Here is a 16,613-nt window from a genome sequence, read left to right as displayed (position 1 = left end):
AAGGCCACTAAGGTCTCTCACTTCAATCGGTTAAAAGTGGCAGGGAAGGTGAGTACCTGGCAAGATAAGTGGGCCAGGCCTTGGTGGCATCAGTTCTGAAAAAGAGAAAGGCCTTCAGAGGCATGTCTGCCACATAGCATATGACCTTTCTCCAGCCCAGCTTGTTTTCCCACCACACTGACCACTGTCCTGGGGTAGCTGCTTCTCCCTGTTGCTCCACCCTCAAATCCTGTTTTTGCATTGATTACTCCCTTTGGTTCCCCAGATTCAGAAGTATGAGCTGCAGTGGTTCTGAGCAACCTCTCGCTCTGACAGCCACCTTCTCCCAGGTGTTTGGAGAGGCCACCTGGGATAAAGAGTCAGCCTGCGTGGTCCTGGGGAGTCACCCTGAGGAGAGCCAATGCTGTTCCCAGGTAACACCCTGAGATTTCTAAATTTTGGGGTCTTGACTACATTTCCCAGGTTATCTTCCACACCCAGAAATGGCAGGAAAATCACCTTTGATACTCTGTCTCAGTTCTTAGTTGAAGCAAGTACAGGTTTTATCCCTAATGATTTTCAGTTTGGTATCTGGGCGCATGTATTGTAAATATTAACTGCTCCCTTTGTTTCCAGGAGGCGAGGGAGGCCAATCACCTTCTTCCCCTCCTGGAAAACCTCATTCCAATGGGCAAAGCTGGAAAGTCCTCTGACAGGCCTTTGGGACCTCCCCTGCAGTGCAGCCTGTGCAGGGCCCTATGATAGCTGTGTCAGTGCCCCGAGATACGGGACTTATGCAACAGAATGCTAGAGCAGACCTGCCCCAATCTGGCTTGTATTATTTCCCCAAATTTTTTCTAAAGAGATCCCTACTGCTGGTCTTAGATTTTTTTCATTTGACAGGTTTCCTGAGGGCTGGCCACAGGTGTTCTTGCTTTGCAGGAGGCCAGCAGATCCCTCCAAACTGAGGAAGATAGGTTTGGGCCTCCACGATCTGGCTGTGCCCAGAGGCTACCTCCCCTGAACACCTCACACGACTTGGAACTAGTTTGAAAAAACAGGCCCACGGAGGGAGGGATCCCCTGCCCACCTCAGGAAGGTAAATTGAGTCAGCATCTGAAATCAATTAATGTAATACATTCTATGCATAGAAGGAACAAAACCACATGATCATCTCAGTAGACACAGAAAAAGTGTTTAACAAAATTCAATATCCCTTCATGATGAAAACATTCTAAAACCTAAAAAGAGAAGAGAGCTTCCTCAACCTGACAAATGGAATCTATGAAAAAACCCTTAATTAGTATTATGCCAGGTAGAGAAAAATGATGTTTTCCCCCTGAGGTCAAGAACAAGACAAGAGGAGTTCCCTTCGTGGCTCAGCGTTTATGATCCCGACTAGGGTCCATGAGGATGTGAGTTCAATCCCTGGCCTCGCTCAGTGGGTTAAGGATCAGGTGTTGTGGTGAGCTGTGGTGTAAGTCACAGATGCAGCTCATATCCTGTGTTGCTGTGGCTGGGGTGTAGGCTGGCGGCTGCAGCTCTGATTCAACCCCTAGCCTGGGAACCTCCATATGCCACAGGTGTGGTCCTTAAAAAAAAAAAAAAAAAAAAAAACAAGACAAGGATGTCTACTCTTCCCATTGTACTAGAGGGTCTGGCCAGGGAAGTTAGGCAAGAAAATGAAATAAAAGTCATCTGGGTTAGAAAGGCAGAAGTAAAACTATCTGCAGATGAAATGATTTTGTATATAGAAAATGCTAAGGAATCCACTAAAATACCCTTATAGTAATAAATGAATTCAACAAGGTTATGGGATATAAAACTGATATACAAAAATCAATCATAGTTTTGTATACTTGGAGTCAAACTGAAAATGAAGTTAATGAAACAATTTCATTTACAATAGCATAAAAAGTTAATAAAATTCTTAGGAACAAATTTAACAGAATTACAAAACTTATGTTTTGAAAACTTGGAGACATTGTTGAACAAAAGTAAAAAAGATCTAAATAAGTGGAAAGACATCCCGTGTTCATGGATTGGAAGCCTTAACATAGTTAAAATGGCAGAGTCCATAATCCCTATCAAAACTTCAGCTGCCTTTGCAGAAATTTGACGGGCTGATCCTAAAATTCTTATGAAAATTTAGGGAACCTAGAATAGGCTAAACAATCTTGAAAAAGAACAAAGTTGGAGGACTTGCACTTCCCAATTTCAAAACTTACTACAAAGCTAGAGTAATCCGGGTGGTGTAGTACTAGCTTCAAGATAAATACATACATCAATGGAATATGATTAAGAGTCCAGAAATAAACATTCACATTTTAATTCACACAATAAACTCAAAATGTAGGCATAAATTTTCTTGGATTAGGTAATGATTTCTTAGATATAACACAAACACAAGCAACAAAAGAAAAAAATAGGAAAATTGGACATCATCAAAATGAAAAACTTTTGGTTCAAAAGATACCAAGAAAAATTAAAAAGATAACCCACAGAATGTGAGAAAATGTTTGCAAACCACATATCTGATAAGGGACTAGTATCTAGAATACATAAAGAATTTCCTAAAACTCAATAAAAAGACAAATACCCCAACTTAAAAATGGACAAAAGGAGTTCTCTTGTGATGCAGCGGGTTAAGGATCCAGCATTGTCACTGCAGGGGCTTGGGCTGCTGTTGTGGTGCAGGTTCAGTCCCTGGCCCGGGAACTTCTGCATGCCACAGGCGCAGACAAAAAGAAGGGTGAAAGACTTGAGTAGACGTTTCTCCAAAGAAGATATACAGATGGGCACCAAATACATGGAAGGATGCTCAACATCATTAGTCATCAGGAAAATGAAAATCAAAACCACAATGAGTTACTACTTCACACACAGTAGGATGGCTATAATCAAAAAAGTTATAACAAGTGTTGGAAATGTGGAGAAATTGAAACTCTTGTACATTGCTGGTGTAAAATGGTGCAGCCACTCTGGAAAAGTAGTCTGGCGGTTCCTGAAAAAGTTAAACATAGAGTTACCATATAATCCAGAGTTACCGTATAATAACAGTCCTAAGCATGTACACAAGTGAAAGTGTATGTCCACACAAAAACCTATATGTGAATGTTTATAGCAGCACTATTTATAATAGCCAAAATATGGAAACAACCCGTGTCCACCAATCGATGAATGGATAAATAAAATATATTCCATATGAAGGAATATAATTTGGTAGTAAAAAAGGATAAAGTACATGTCATGTTACAGCATGGATGGACCTTGAACATACGCTAAGTGAAAAAAAACAGACACAAAAGGCCACCTATTGTATGATTCCACTTATAAAAAACATCGGAATAAACAAATCCATAGAGACAATAGATGAGTGGTTGCTTAGGGTCGAGGCTAAGGGGAGGGAGGGAAAGTGGGTAGTAACTGTTGATGGGTATGGGGTTTCTTTTGGGGGTGATAAAAATGTTCTAAAATTGTGATGGTTGCACAACCCTGTTAATATACTGTTAATAAAAACCATTGAGTGATACACTTTATTTTACTTTTTTTATCTTTTTAGGGCTGCACCCTTGGCATATGGAAGTTCCCAGGCTAGGGGTTGAATCAAAGCTGCAGCTGCTGGCCTACACCACAGCCAAAGCAACTCAGAATCTGAGCCAAGTCTTCAACCTACACCACAGCTCACGGCAACACCAGATCTGTAACCCACGGAGCGAGGCCAGGGATCGACTCCAAGTCCTCATGGATACTAGTCAGATTCATTTCCACTGAGCCACGACGGCACCTCCCTGAGTGGTACACTTTAAATGGGTGAATTTTATGTCTTGCGAGTTAGACATTAATAGAGATGCAGTATATCATGTGTGTGTGTGTTTGTGTGTGTGTGTACACATTGCACACTGCCCTGGCCTGATTTAGATGCTCCAGTTTAATTTGCTCACAGGCCAGCTTTGGCCTGGAGACAGTTGCTCTCCCCTCCCTACCAGCCCCCACTGGGTCCCAAGCTGCCCATTACCTACCACTGATAACCCTACACACACACTCGTGCTTTCCTGCCCCTTGGCACTTTGGGACAATCCTGTGCTTCCCCTGGGGGAGTGTCTGGGGTGCTCCAGAGCCCTTCCTCAGGACCCCTCCAAGCCTCCAAGGTTGGCAAAGCCATGCCTGGGGCACATTTCTGACCCTGTGTCCTGGGTGGGCCTGGGCACCAGCATTTCTGTAGAGAGGTTGTGTCCACTCCTTGATTCTGGGTCTGGGACCCAACTAGGCTCCACTGGTGACTCCTGGAGCCCTGCGCCCTTGGCCTCCCCTTGGCCCTTTCCCCTTCCTGCTGGCTCCCTGAAGATTTGGGTAGCAGAGAGGAGGGAAGGAGAGTGCCCCCGAAGAACCAAAGGGAGTGTTTGGGGGAGGGGTGGGTAGGAAGGAGAAGGAAGGGTCAGTAGGGCAACAGGTGAGCCTCTCAGGACCCAGCCCCTCGCAAGCGGAGACTCTTACACAGGCTTTTATTCAAGAGTCAGGGGCCTTCCTTGGGCCCTGTCTGCCCCACTGTAGAACCAAGAAGGGGCTTGTCCTTCATCTGCCCCTCACAGCACCCGCAGCCAGCTCCGCAGGCAAGTAGGGGGAGGGGACACTCAGGGAGAACCCCTAACCTTGCCCACGCAGACACCCCGAGGCCAGGCAGTCAGGGACCTCGCTAAAGTCCACCCCCTACCCCCTGGCCCCCTCCCCGCCCTCGCCGGACTGAGGTGGGAGGAGCCGGAGGGGTCTGGAACGCATGCTCAGTCAGCGGGCAGAAACCGGAACTTGCCATGCGAGGTTTCGTGCCCTAAAGGTGAGTAAGTGAGGCACGTGCCCTGCAGCCTTTCCCTTCCAGAGGGACTTCGGCCAAGAAAGGTCCTGTCCGAGGGTTGAGGACAGCTGACCTCTTCAACCTGGGAAGGCAGGAAACCTCCTGGGAACAGCCCCAGACTCCCATGACTTGAGGAAGAGGCCACGGGCGTGGAAGGGGCCGAGGGGTTCCTGGGAAGCCCCGAGACCTTCTGTCCCTGGAGAGCAGGACTGTGGCCCCAGGACAACTGGAGTGTGGGCACGTGAGGCCGCAGGAACACTGCTCAGAGGGATCTGCAGCTGGCCGAGGGGGGGATCTCTCCAAAGGCAGAGACTCCTGGGCCAGGACCACAGGTTGGCCCAGTTGAGGCCTCCTGAGGGCACAAGGCAATTGGCCAGAAGCTAGGGTGAAGGGGGCTGCTGGGCCACAGAGAGGACCTTCCAGGAAACTGGTCTCAGTGGAGAAAGACAATCCAGAGTAGGCATGAGGCCTTGCCTTTGAGTGGTGACCCCTTCAGAAGATTCCAGCCAACACCAGGGCAGGCAGTAGCAGCAGTCCCAGGAAGAGGCCCCCGATGTGCCTAGGGCTTGAGTTCAACCCTGACTCGATGCCAGGCCTTTCAGGGTCCTCTGCACCTGTAGGAAGGGAGAGGCTTTGCCTCAGCCTGGAGGCAGTGCGCCCTGACCTCCCTCCCACCCATCCTACCAGGCATGCACCTGGGGGCTGAGCAGCCGGGGCGGAAGCTCCTACTCGGAGGGCGCATGCCCCGTCGTGCCCGTACTGTCTATGCTGGAGCCGGGAGGCAAGGTAGGATGGACGCCGTGGGCCTTACCTGGCAAGGAGGACTGCAGGGCCAGGGTACGCCCGCCCGTGGCCTTAGCAGTAGCGGAGGCAGCGGGGGAGTTGGACAAGGGCTTGGAGGAGGTGTGCCCCTTGTGCTCCAGGGTAGCCTGTGGCTCCCCTGCCTGGTCCTGGGCTAGAAAAACTGAGGCCAAGATCTCACTGGAATGAGGTGACTCGGCCTCAGCCTCACCCTCTTGGGAGGGGTGTAGTGGCTCCTGTGTCCCTGTAAAGGATGTCTTGGGGTGCAGAGAACTCTCTGGGCTCCTCGAGGGCATTCTTGTACTGCTGGCCTCTTGGTCTGCCGACTTGGGGGTGGGGTCCTGGGTCGATTTGGGGAAAGTAGCTGACCTCTCATCCAAGGAGAGCAGGTTGTGAGTTGCCAAAAAGAAAGGGGCCTCGGTTGTTAGGGAAGGTGGAGCCTCCGTTGCCATGGAAGGGGAATCTTCTGTTACTAAGGAAGATGGGGCCTTGGTTTCTACAGCAGGTAGAGCCTCTGTTGCCAGGGATCCTGAGACCTCTTTTACCAAGGATGGAGTTTCCATTGCTAGGGATGAAGTGGTGCCCTTTTCCCTAGAGCCTGAGGCTTCTGTTGTCAGGGAAGATGGGGCCTCATATACCAAGTAAGGCAAATGCTGAGACTCTTCCGGGCCTCTGATGGGTTCTGACAAGAGACATAAGGCCTGGCATTAGTGCTGCAAGCAGGACTCTGTGTCCCTCACCCCACCACAGTCAAGGTGAAGCGAGGGAGTTCCCATGGTGGCTCAGCGGTAACCAGCCCGACTAGTATCCATGAGGACGCAGGTTTGATACCTGGCCTTGCTCAGTGGGTTAAGGATCCGGCGTTGCCGTGAGCTGTAGTGTAGGTCACAGACTTGGCTCAGATCCCTCATTCCTGGCTGTGGCCAATTTGACCCTAGCTTGGGAATTTCTATATGCCGAGGGCGCAGCCCTAAAAAGACAAAAAAAAAAAAAAAAAAAAAAAAAAAAAAAAAAAAAGGTGAGGCAACAAATGTCCTAGAAGACACAAAAACACACATGCACACACCCTCTCCAGTGAATATGTCCCTCACTGATGATACATGTAATTTCTTGGGATGACATTATTTTTGCCTCCACCCACCTCCTTTGTCCAAGTCTTACTCTCTCTCACTGGCACTTCCACTTTATCAGGGGACTTCGCCAGCTAGATTCCTGTTCCTAACATACCCACTGAGTTTTGGGCCTGGCCTTTGGCGTCCCTCCGACCATGCTCACTCACAGGTTCCACCCACCTTGGGCCCTAACCATCTGCTCCCCCCCTACCCCGCCAGGAGGCTCCAGACCCCCCACCTTCTGCTGGTCACTCAGAATGCCAGAGCACCAGAGTGGCTGCACAACGAGGACAAAGTGGGCTTGGGAACCTGGATTGGGTGGGCCGCAGAGGGTTCCTCCCCTGGGCCATCCACTGATCTGGAGCTGCCTCTAGACCATCCAGTCCCCTCCCTCACCTTCCTCCCCAGGTGCCCCCCCGGACTCACCACACAGAGAGTTCTCGCAGCGGTAGCCCGAAGGACATTGGGAGCATGGAGTCCCCTCCTGGTAGGGCCTCTGCCCCTTCATATTCCCCCTGAAGGAGTGAGGAGGATGAGGAGATGCTGGGGGGAGGGGGTCCCTACCAACCCCTATCCTGATCCCTCATACACCACCTAGTCCACAAGTGCCCCCTGGGTCTTACTTGCGCTCAGACTTGCTGGGCCAGCGAGAGCCGACTGCCATCGATGCCCTCGCAGCTCCCCTGAGGGTGCAGGGCACCGCCCCCCTTCCTCTTCCTTGGATGGTGTCCACCTCAGCCCACCCCTTGGCTCTGCCGACCCCCTCCTCGAGGGCTCCCTCTGCACTCACGGGGGCTCGTAATTGCAAACCAGCAGATGGATGTTGGCCTCCTCAATGCCCTGGAGCTTCTCACATAAATGGGCACCACAGCCAATCCTCTCTGTCTTGGCCCAGACCACCTGAAGGAGGGCAAACCCAGTTTAGCCAGGGCAGGATGGCTCCTAGCAGCGACTCTATACCTCAGCCTTCTTGGAACAAGAGAGGAGGAGCCTTATCTGTACCGTCCTAGTCCTTGAGGACACACAGCTTCAAGACAAAACTCTGAACAGGGGGTTTGGGGGAGAAAATAAGGGATATGTCCAAAGGAACGAATCTCAAATGGGAGGATCTTAGACACCGGCAACAAGCAACACCCAAGGAAGGGAACAGCAGGAGCCATTCGGGAAGCAGGACTTCCCCCAGTTCACAAATAAACAGGGACCCGCTCTGGAATCTCTAAGTGTGGGTCTCCTAGCTGGTGGAAGGAGTTCTGTCTTAAATATAATTTTTTTTCTTTTTAGGGCACCTATGGCACCTGAAAGTTCCCAGGCTATGGGTCCAATCGGAGCTACGGCTGCTGGCCTACTCCACAGCCTCAGCAATGCCTGATCCGAGCCATATCTGTGACCTATACCACAGCTCACAGCAACACTGAATCCTTAACCTACTGAGCAAGGCCAGGGATTGAACCTGTGTCCTCATGGATGCTAGTCGGGCTCATTACCTCTGAGCCACAATGGGAACTTCCTTAAATATAACTTTTTAAAAAGTCAAAACAACCTTTGCGTACTGCCATTGGCTGAGACCAGCCGATATAGCCTCTCTTTGCTATTTTCAAGACCTAGTCTGCCCAGGAATCCCTCAAACTGAGGCCAGTTGTTTTGTTTTGTTTTGCTGTGAGATCTGGCTGTTAACTTGCAGAACTACTCAGGATTGGGGTCTTTCTGCCGAGGGTCCCCTGGGTACCACAGTTGAGCATCTCCCAGGCAGAAATGACCCCAGAGTGCACTCAGCCTGAGAGAGCAGGGGCTGGAGGTGGGGCAGCCCCGCTCCTGCTGGGCACTGACAGTAATCCCTGAAGGAGGCTGTATGTACAGGGCCTGTGAGAGGGGCCAGAGGGAAGGGGGCAGGGAGGGTTGGGGCGTCATGACTTCCTGATCTGGGTGGGTGATGTTGGGATTTCCTTCTCTAAAGATTAGGACTAAAAATACCACTGAAAAAAGCACTGGAGAATGGAATTGGTGGCTATGGGTGGGAAGATGGTTGGTTCATTTCCCTTTTCTTTTTTTAAAAAAAATTTGTCATCTTATTGTTTGAACGACAGATAAGCATTGGGAGGAGAAAAAAAGAATACAGTCAGTCACGCTAATGTTACTCCTGCCCCCCAAGCCCTTCTTCCCTTATCTGCAAACTCAAACTTCCAAAATACCCTGACGTAGCAAAGAATGACTGCAAGAGGTGGGAAATGCTCTCAGAAAGCTCCCTGAAAATCCTCCCTCGGTGACAGTTTTCTCTCTCTCTTATTGTACACGTAGTCTTTAAAGGCAAGAGAAAAATTGAACGCAATTGTCTATTTGCTTTATCAGCTCCTGGCAGATTAGGGACAGCACCGTAGACACCCCGAGAAATGACAAAAGAGGGACAGCGAAAGGAGACAGAAGTCGGGGGACATTTACTGCCTGGGCAGACAGCCCTGCGTAACCTAGTCCAGAGGACAGGTCCTGCTTAGCGCTCGATCGGGGGTCCGGGCACAGTGTCTTACCATCCAGGAAACTGGCTCTGCCACACCTAATTTTAGGTCCCTTTGGGACCAGGAGGACAAGAGAGACTGCCTGGGTTTTCAAAAGATTGTGGTTTTCAAAGACTCAAGTGAAAATAATTTAGGCAATCTGAGAAGTGGACTTTGTTAGGGACCCGGACAACACAGAAATTGCTGTGGAAGAAAGACTTTCTTGAAGGATCAAAGGGGACCTCAGGGACTGCAGTGTTTTGAAGGGAGAGGCAGCCCCGCCCATCGCCCCAGGGTCCCACCCACCCAGCCTCGCACCTGCGTGTAGTGGCCGCACATCTGGCCTGCGGCGCAGGTGGCGGCGCTGAGGTTGTAGTGCTCCCACTCGTGGTACCACTCCTCCATGGCCAGTGGCACGTCCAGGCCCTTATCCGTGATGGCAAACAGGTTCTCGCCACGCCGCCCGCGCTCCTTGTTGTGGCCCCACACGCACTGCTGTGCGTAGGCTTTGGCGAAGGCGGCCAGCTCCTCATCCCACCTCTGCGGGGCAGGTTGGGGAAGAAGGTGAGGGCGCCTGGGGCCCAGTGGAGGCGGGAGAGGGGGGTTGGGAGAGGGAGGTGAGGATGCCCCCAGTTCTGTGGGGATCAGAAAAGAAGGTCGAGGGTGTGCTGAGAGGCCTCTGGAGGGCTGAAGACCAAACCCCTCCTTGCGAGGTGATACTTGGCCATGATCTAGACTACAGCTCTGCTGCTGGTGGGCTTCTGTGAGGAGGCGGGAGGGTGCAGCCCCAGGCCTTGGGGTTAGCCAAGCTTTGCACCATTCACCAGCCCTATGGTTTTATTTTATTTTATTTTTTATTGTTTTTTAGGGCCACACCTGCAGTGTATGGAAGTTCCCAGGCTAGGGGTTGAACCAGAGCCGTAGCTGCCGGCCTACACCACAGCCACAGCAACACCATATTCAAGCTGAATCCTTCATCTACACTGCAGCTTGGGGCAATGCTGGACGCTTAACCCACTGAGCGAGACCAGGGATGGAACCCACATCTTCATGGATGCTAGTCGGGTTCTTACCCCGCTGAGCCAGGACAGGAATTGGACAAGCTGTATGGTTTTAGATTGCTTAACCTTTTCATACTCTTCTAGGGCTTTGGGAAGAATAAATGAGATGATGTTTGTGACCATGTGGTTGTTGATGCTAATAGCCTTCTATGTGAAAGGCGGGAGCGGATGCCCCTGCCAGGGCTGCCTGGACTGCTCTGAGAACACAGGATGCCCAGCGACATGTCCCAGGGCTGGATTGTTTATTCCACTCCCTCTACCCACCCACCAGAAATCTGACTTGAGGGGCCAGCCTTCCCCTTGAAGCGCCCACTCCCCCCTTGGGATGGTCCAGCGTCCATGGCTTTACCAGCTCCGGATTTTCCTCCCAAGTGCTCTCTTGTCAACTGGCAACCTTTTCCCCCAAGAAGATTAAGTATCTCTGTGTAACCATTGTGAGAGGCCCATTTTTCAGAGCCTTGGTAACCCAAAGAGCAGTCAGGTCCCAAAGGCAGTGTTGTACAGGGGGGACCTCAGGTGAGATGTGGGAGGGGACATTTCAGGTTAGGGGACCTCTGAGCTTCTGTGTCCCTGGCTGGGAGGCCCCCATGTGGGTGGGGAGAGGGATTAACGAGGCATCTGACCAAAGGATTGAGGAGGGAGGCCTGGATCCCATTAAACTTTGTCCTTGGCCTCTCCTGGAAATGGATGGCCTGGCAGCAACTCTCGCTCCACCCTCTGGGGGCCCAGCCAGCTGTGGGAGCCAGACAGCCCATAGAGCCAAGAGCTTGGGTGACCCTGAGAGGCGGGGGCTGTGTGGCCACACCCACTCCCCACCCACACGAGGTTCTCAGGAGCAGCTGCCAGGGGTGGAATAGCCCCACTGCATTAACTTCGGGTGAATCCCTTCCCATCCCTAGGCCCTGAGTTCTCTCAAACTCATAGTAGTGGGGGTTGGGGCATGGGAAAGGGGTGGGGTGCTGGGGAACCAGGCTCAGGGTATCTGGGATGACCTTCGGGGCTCCAGACCAGACTGTTGGCTCCTTCGGGGTGTCTGGCCCAGAGCAGGTGCCCAACAGACATTGGTCACCTGTTGATGACTGAGACATAGCCCTGCTTCAGGCAGCCTCTCTTACAGAGCTCGGTTGTAATTTCCATCCCGACTGGATGCCTGAAGTCCCACCAGAGTCATTTCTGTGGATCTTAAAGCTGCTCAGTCATCCAGAGACCCCTGTGGAGTTTCAGGAGTCACGGCACCCACCCATACTGGCCTCTTGATCACCATCGGAAAGCAAGTCCATTCATCATCCACTCATTCATTCATGCAACAGTCCTGGGCCCTAGGCCAGCCCAGGGGCATCAGCAAGTCCCCATTGTCATAAACTGTTAATTGAGCCATCATAACTGACGGACATGTGTGGGGTAGTTTAGCGGCCACAAAGAGGCCAACCTGAGGGTGGAGAAGGAGGCACTAAGCTAAGTGCGAAAGATGAGGCATTGGGGAGTTCCCGTTGTGGCTCAGTGGAAGTGAGTCTGATTAGCATCCATGAGGACACAGGGTCGATCCTTGGCCTCACTCAGTGGGTTAAGGATCTGGTGTTGCTGTGAGCTGTGGTGTAGGTCACAGATGCAGCTCGAATCCCGAGTGGCTGTGGCTGTGGTGTAGGCCAGCGGCTATAGGTCCGATTGGACCCCTAGCCTGGGAACCTACATATGCCACGGGTGTGGCCCTAAAAAGACAACAACAACAAAAGATGAGGCATTGGGAGTTCCCTGGTGGTCCAGTGGTTAGGATTCAGTGCTTTCACCGCTGTGGCTTGAGTTTAATCCCTGGTCTGGATCTGAGATCCCACATTAAGCCACTGCACACCGTGGCAAAAAAAAAAAAAAAAAAAAAAAAAAAAAGTGAGGCATTGGCCACACGGAAAGGGGAAAGGCATCCTGAACAGAAGGCAAAACACAAACAAGACATGGAGGTAGGGAACAACATTTTGGTGGGGGAAATACAAGCTGCTCAGGTTATTGAAGGAGAGTGTGCAGGATAGGAGGCTGGAGAGGCAGGCAGGGCTAGACACACAGAGAGGGGCTTCTCAGGAGCTGGAGCTTTATCCTGAGCCAGTGGGAGCCAGGGAAGGATTTTCAACAGGACCAGGCTCGTGTGTTGGATCCTTCACTTCAGTAGCGGAGCCCAGAGGCTAGGGGTAGTGTCTGTTCTAGAAGTCCGTGGGAAAAGAAATGAAAGACTGAATCATGTTTGTGTCAAAAAGATGGTGGAGCAAAGAAGGAGGTGGGAGTCAAAAAGTGAATCTTCTGGGAGTAAAAGTGGTAATGATTAGACGTGGAGGCCGAGGGAGAGAGAATAGTTCATGATAATGGCTCCCTCCCCCAATCTACCTCACCCTGGATCCATTCCCTCTTCTGTTATCAAACATTCTTTGATCACTTACTGTGTGCCAGGCACTGTTCTGTTGTTGTTTGTTTGTTTGTTTTCCCTTTTTAGAACCGCACTCTTGGCATATGGAAGTTCCCAGGCTAGGGGTCCAATTGTGGCTACAGCTGCCAGCCTGCACCACAGCCACAGCAACTCAGGATCCAAGCCACATCTGCAGCCTATGGCACAGCTCACAGCAACACTGGATCCTTGACCCACTGAGCAAGGACAGGGATTGAACCTGTGTCCGCATGCATGCTAGTCGTTTGTTTTCTCGGAGCCACAACGGGAACTCCCCAGGCACTGTTCTAAGTTCTTTACACACAGTCACTCATTTCATGCTTACATCCACCCTACAAGAGAGTTGTTTTAGTGTTATCATTCCCAGTTTATGGCTGGGCCACAGAGAGGTTAAGTAACTTGGCTGAGGTCACACAGCTAATAAATGGCCAAGTCAAGATTTGAGAGACTCTACTTTTTACCATTGCTAAAGTTGAGCCTAAGCCTTGTCCCAAATTTATCCTGATGTCCCAGTCCAGCCTTATCTCCTCTCCTTAGATCACTTTCTCCCAGGCAACAGCATATCCCATCAACATCGGAACTGCTTCATAGAATGTTGCCCCACTCCTGAGGTCCACCTCTGTCCGAAAAGTAGTTGCTAGACCTTGCAGCCCCCAGCCTCAGCCAGCAAGATCAGAGGGCATCAGGGACCTAGAGATGGGGAAACAGGCCCAGCAGCGTGGTCCAGGCCTCAATCGGGGAACTGTTGGCAGAGCTGGTACCAGCATCGGAGGATTCTAGTTTGGTGTGTACAGTTCCTGGTTGCCAAGGCTGAAAGGGCTGGGCGTGGGCAGTGCTGTGTGCGTCTCTGGAGCCCTTCCCACGTCTTTCTCACACACCATCCTGTCTGACCCTCAGGGCAGGGATCACCCAGCGCCATGTGATCAGGAAATGGAGGGCTTTGAAGGTAAAGGGTCCACCCAGGGCCACTTCACCAGATTGGACAGGGCTGTTAGAGCACTGGTCTTGGATCCCCCAGACCAGCTGCTGTGTCCCCTGGGTACGATCCTGCTCTTGGGCAACAGCTGGAGGGTCCCTGGACACTGCCCATCACCTCAGGGTGATTGGAGGGGATGGGCCAGTCTAGCCCCCAGGGAAAGCAGGCAGGGGGTGAATTTCTCACTTTATCTCTTTTAATACTGAGCATAAACTTCCTGCCCCAACCCTTCCATCAAATAACTCCCACCTCTGACAGGTAACCACTAGCCCGGGTCTGGCTTCTGTCGTCTGTAGGCAGGTCCATCTCCATGTGCCTTCCGCCAGTATATGCAATAGTATTTTGCATGTTTTCAAACCTCATGTAAATATACCCTTTGATAGATAGATAGGGATTTCGTTTTTCCCCTACTCAACATTATATCTGTGAGATTCAGTCCATGTTTTTTTTTGTGTGTGTATGTGTGGTTTTCTTTTTTATGGCCTCACCCCATGGCATATGGTCATTCCTGGGACAAGGATTGAATCTGTGCCATAGCTGCAGGCAACACTGGATCTGTTAACCCACTGCACCAGACCAGGGATCGAACCTGAGCTTCCACAGTTGACCTGGGCCACTGTAGTTGAATTCTTAGCCCACTGCATCATGGCAGGAACTCCGGGGTCCATGTTGATATGTATGTAGCCCTAATTTTGATGCCATTTCATAGATGAGAAAACTGAGGGTCCTTCCTAGGTGAAGGGACTCACCCCAAAGCAGGGGGCTTGTGGTGGCCCAGACAGAATTTGGCCTGTGGGATCCGGAGCTCTCTCTGCTTCTGGTTCCTGTTCTCACCCTACCTCCTCTGTCTGTCCCTCCTGCCATGGGTGCTGGGACCCATTCTTCTGCCCTGTTTTTCCTTCTCTTTCCTTGGAAGGCATTTGCAAGATGGTTTCCATCAAGATAATAGGAACTTCCTGTGTTCTCTCTCACAGGGGCACAGGCATTTTCAGAAGTGCCAGAAAACAAGGCTTCCAGGCCTGGCTCCACGAGCTGTGTGACAGGCACACCCCTGAGGGACCAGCAAGTCCCTCGGAGCCTCAGTTTCCTCATCTGTCTAATGAGGCTGTTTAGGGAGGCCTGTGAACTACACAACACCAGGGACCCTGTTGCTGCAGGAGAGATGACCCTGAGGTAGCTTCCACTCGGGGGCGAGTGGCAGTGAGGTCGTAACTGCCCCTCACCACCCCCACCCTGGGCACACTCACCATTTGCAGCATGTTGGCGGCCGGCGGGGTGACCTGGGCTCGGTAGAAGTTGTGCAGCTCCACCATCACATGTTTCTCATTGTCACTGAGGGCTCCGGCAGGGCCAGTGGCAGCCGCCAGCAGAAGCAGTGGCGGCAGCAGAAGCGCCTGGAGGCTGCGGGAGCCGAGCATGGTGGCCAGTCCTCTCTGGCTCTCCCGTTCAGGAGTCTGGCAGCTGGATTTAAAGTCCTTCCCACAGAAGCACCACCCTGGCCGGGGCAGGCGGGAGGGGCTGTGTCTGGAGGCCTGGCCCGGCTACACAATGTCTCGGGGAGGGCTGGGTGCTTGGGTCCCAACCAGAGTGGAGTCCACTCCCAGCATTATCCCCCCTCAGAGTCCTCGGCCAAACCTTCCTCTCTCGGTAACAGGGGCTCTGGCCAAGGGCTGTGTGAGTTCTGCAGTCCCCCCCGAGCTGCGGACAGGTCCTCCGGGGAATCACAGTGACCTCTGCAAAGAGTGCTTGCACCCCTCATCACACCCACTGGGTGCTGAGGACAGATAGCAAGAAGGAAGCCACATGGACCTCATCAACGGAGGACTGGGCAAGATGAGGGAGCTACGGGCGGAGTGGCAGGATGGAGGATGATAAGATGTATTTGGTAAAGGTTGGGCCACCTGGAGCCTGAAACCTGTTTCTGTTCCTTGTCTAGCTGTGTTTTTGGCAGTTTTCTCAGCTAAATCAGTGATCGTGACAGTACCTACCTCACAGGGCTGGAAGAGGACTAAATGAGATCGAATGTAGAAAAAGTACCCAGTATAGTATCTGGCACATAGTAGGCCCTCAGTAACAGTAGACAGCAACCACCCAGCCTTGGAATCAGGCTTTTCACTGTGGGTAATATGGCTTCCATGTGCCCTCTGTGAATGCGTATGTTTGAGGTGCTCATTTAGAAGTGGGGTGCTGAGACCCCACTGTTCTGCATATGTAGAAAATAGAATGTGTCTGTTTCTGGAATCAAGAGACAACAGAACAGCAGAGAGGTGAGTGACTGATGGGGATGGTTTTGGAAGGGAAATGAGCCGGAGGCCAAGCACTTGCATTGTGATGGCCATGCAGGGGGCAGGGACCAAGGTCTGGGTCTTCATGAGGCAGGAAGCTGGAACCAGTACCCTTGATTCAGCTGGGATCCTTGAAGCCTGACCTCTCAGTGAATGGGGACCTAGATAGTTCAGGACATGGGTGGTGGTGATGGCCACACAACAGTGTGACTGTACAACATTGTAAAACCATGTGCCACTGAACTATGCACAAAGAAATGGTTAAAATAGTAGTTCCCACTGTGGTGCTATGGGATCGGCAGCGTCTTGGGAGTGCTGGGACACAGGTTTGATCCCCGGCAGTGCAGCACAGTGGGTTGAGGATCCAGTGTTGCCACAGTTGCAACTTAGGTCTCGATTGTGGCTAGGACCTGATCCCTGGCCCTGGAACTCCATATGCCATGGGGCGGCCAAAAAAGAAAAAAAAAAAAAGGCTAAGATAGCACGCAATGGGCAGCATTTAATCACTTATTCAACAAAGATTTATGGAGCTTCTCCACCGTGCCAGGCACTGATCTGGGTGAATAAGACAGAGCTGGTCCTCACCGTCATGAAGCAAGAGAACCACCAGCAAACACACTGGGGCTA

At 51.5% G+C, this 16,613-nt stretch overlaps 1 protein-coding gene across 3 annotated transcripts; it reads right to left on the bottom strand.

Annotated features, from left to right (window-relative positions):
* Window positions 1-2,292: 2,292 nt before the first annotated feature.
* On the bottom strand, window positions 2,293-15,143 carry PI16 (peptidase inhibitor 16). 3 transcript variants are annotated; one of them, XM_084966288.1, is made up of 7 exons: window positions 13,026-15,143; window positions 9,552-11,790; window positions 7,535-7,644; window positions 7,171-7,259; window positions 5,643-6,314; window positions 5,306-5,445; window positions 2,293-2,983 (listed from the first exon to the last, which is right to left on the bottom strand). In XM_084966288.1, exons 2-6 carry the CDS (start codon window positions 9,636-9,638, stop codon window positions 5,324-5,326), a joined length of 1,080 nt encoding a protein of 359 aa, XP_084822414.1. In that variant the 5' UTR covers window positions 9,639-11,790; window positions 13,026-15,143; the 3' UTR covers window positions 2,293-2,983; window positions 5,306-5,323.
* Window positions 15,144-16,613: the final 1,470 nt, after the last annotated feature.

This window comes from Sus scrofa, chromosome 7, assembly GCF_054392235.1.
Source record: "Sus scrofa isolate SSC_HxYL_T2T_F1_AM1 chromosome 7, Sscrofa_HxYL_maternal_Yorkshire_Landrace_v2.0, whole genome shotgun sequence".
NCBI lineage: Eukaryota > Metazoa > Chordata > Mammalia > Artiodactyla > Suidae > Sus > Sus scrofa.
This window is presented reverse-complemented; position numbering and strand designations above follow the sequence as displayed.

Bases quoted from the DNA above. Each gene is read 5' to 3' on its own strand.
- PI16 (XM_084966288.1), bottom strand. From the start codon at position 9,638: ATGGAGGAGTGGTACCACGAGTGGGAGCACTACAACCTCAGCGCCGCC. The intron at 7,645-9,551 runs GTGCGAGGCTGG...GCCCTCCTTCAG, and splicing joins TGTGCGGCCACTACACGCAG to GTGGTCTGGGCCAAGACAGA. The intron at 5,446-5,642 runs GTAAGGCCCACG...CCCTTCCTACAG, and splicing joins CCTGCAGTCCTCCTTGCCAG to GTGCAGAGGACCCTGAAAGG.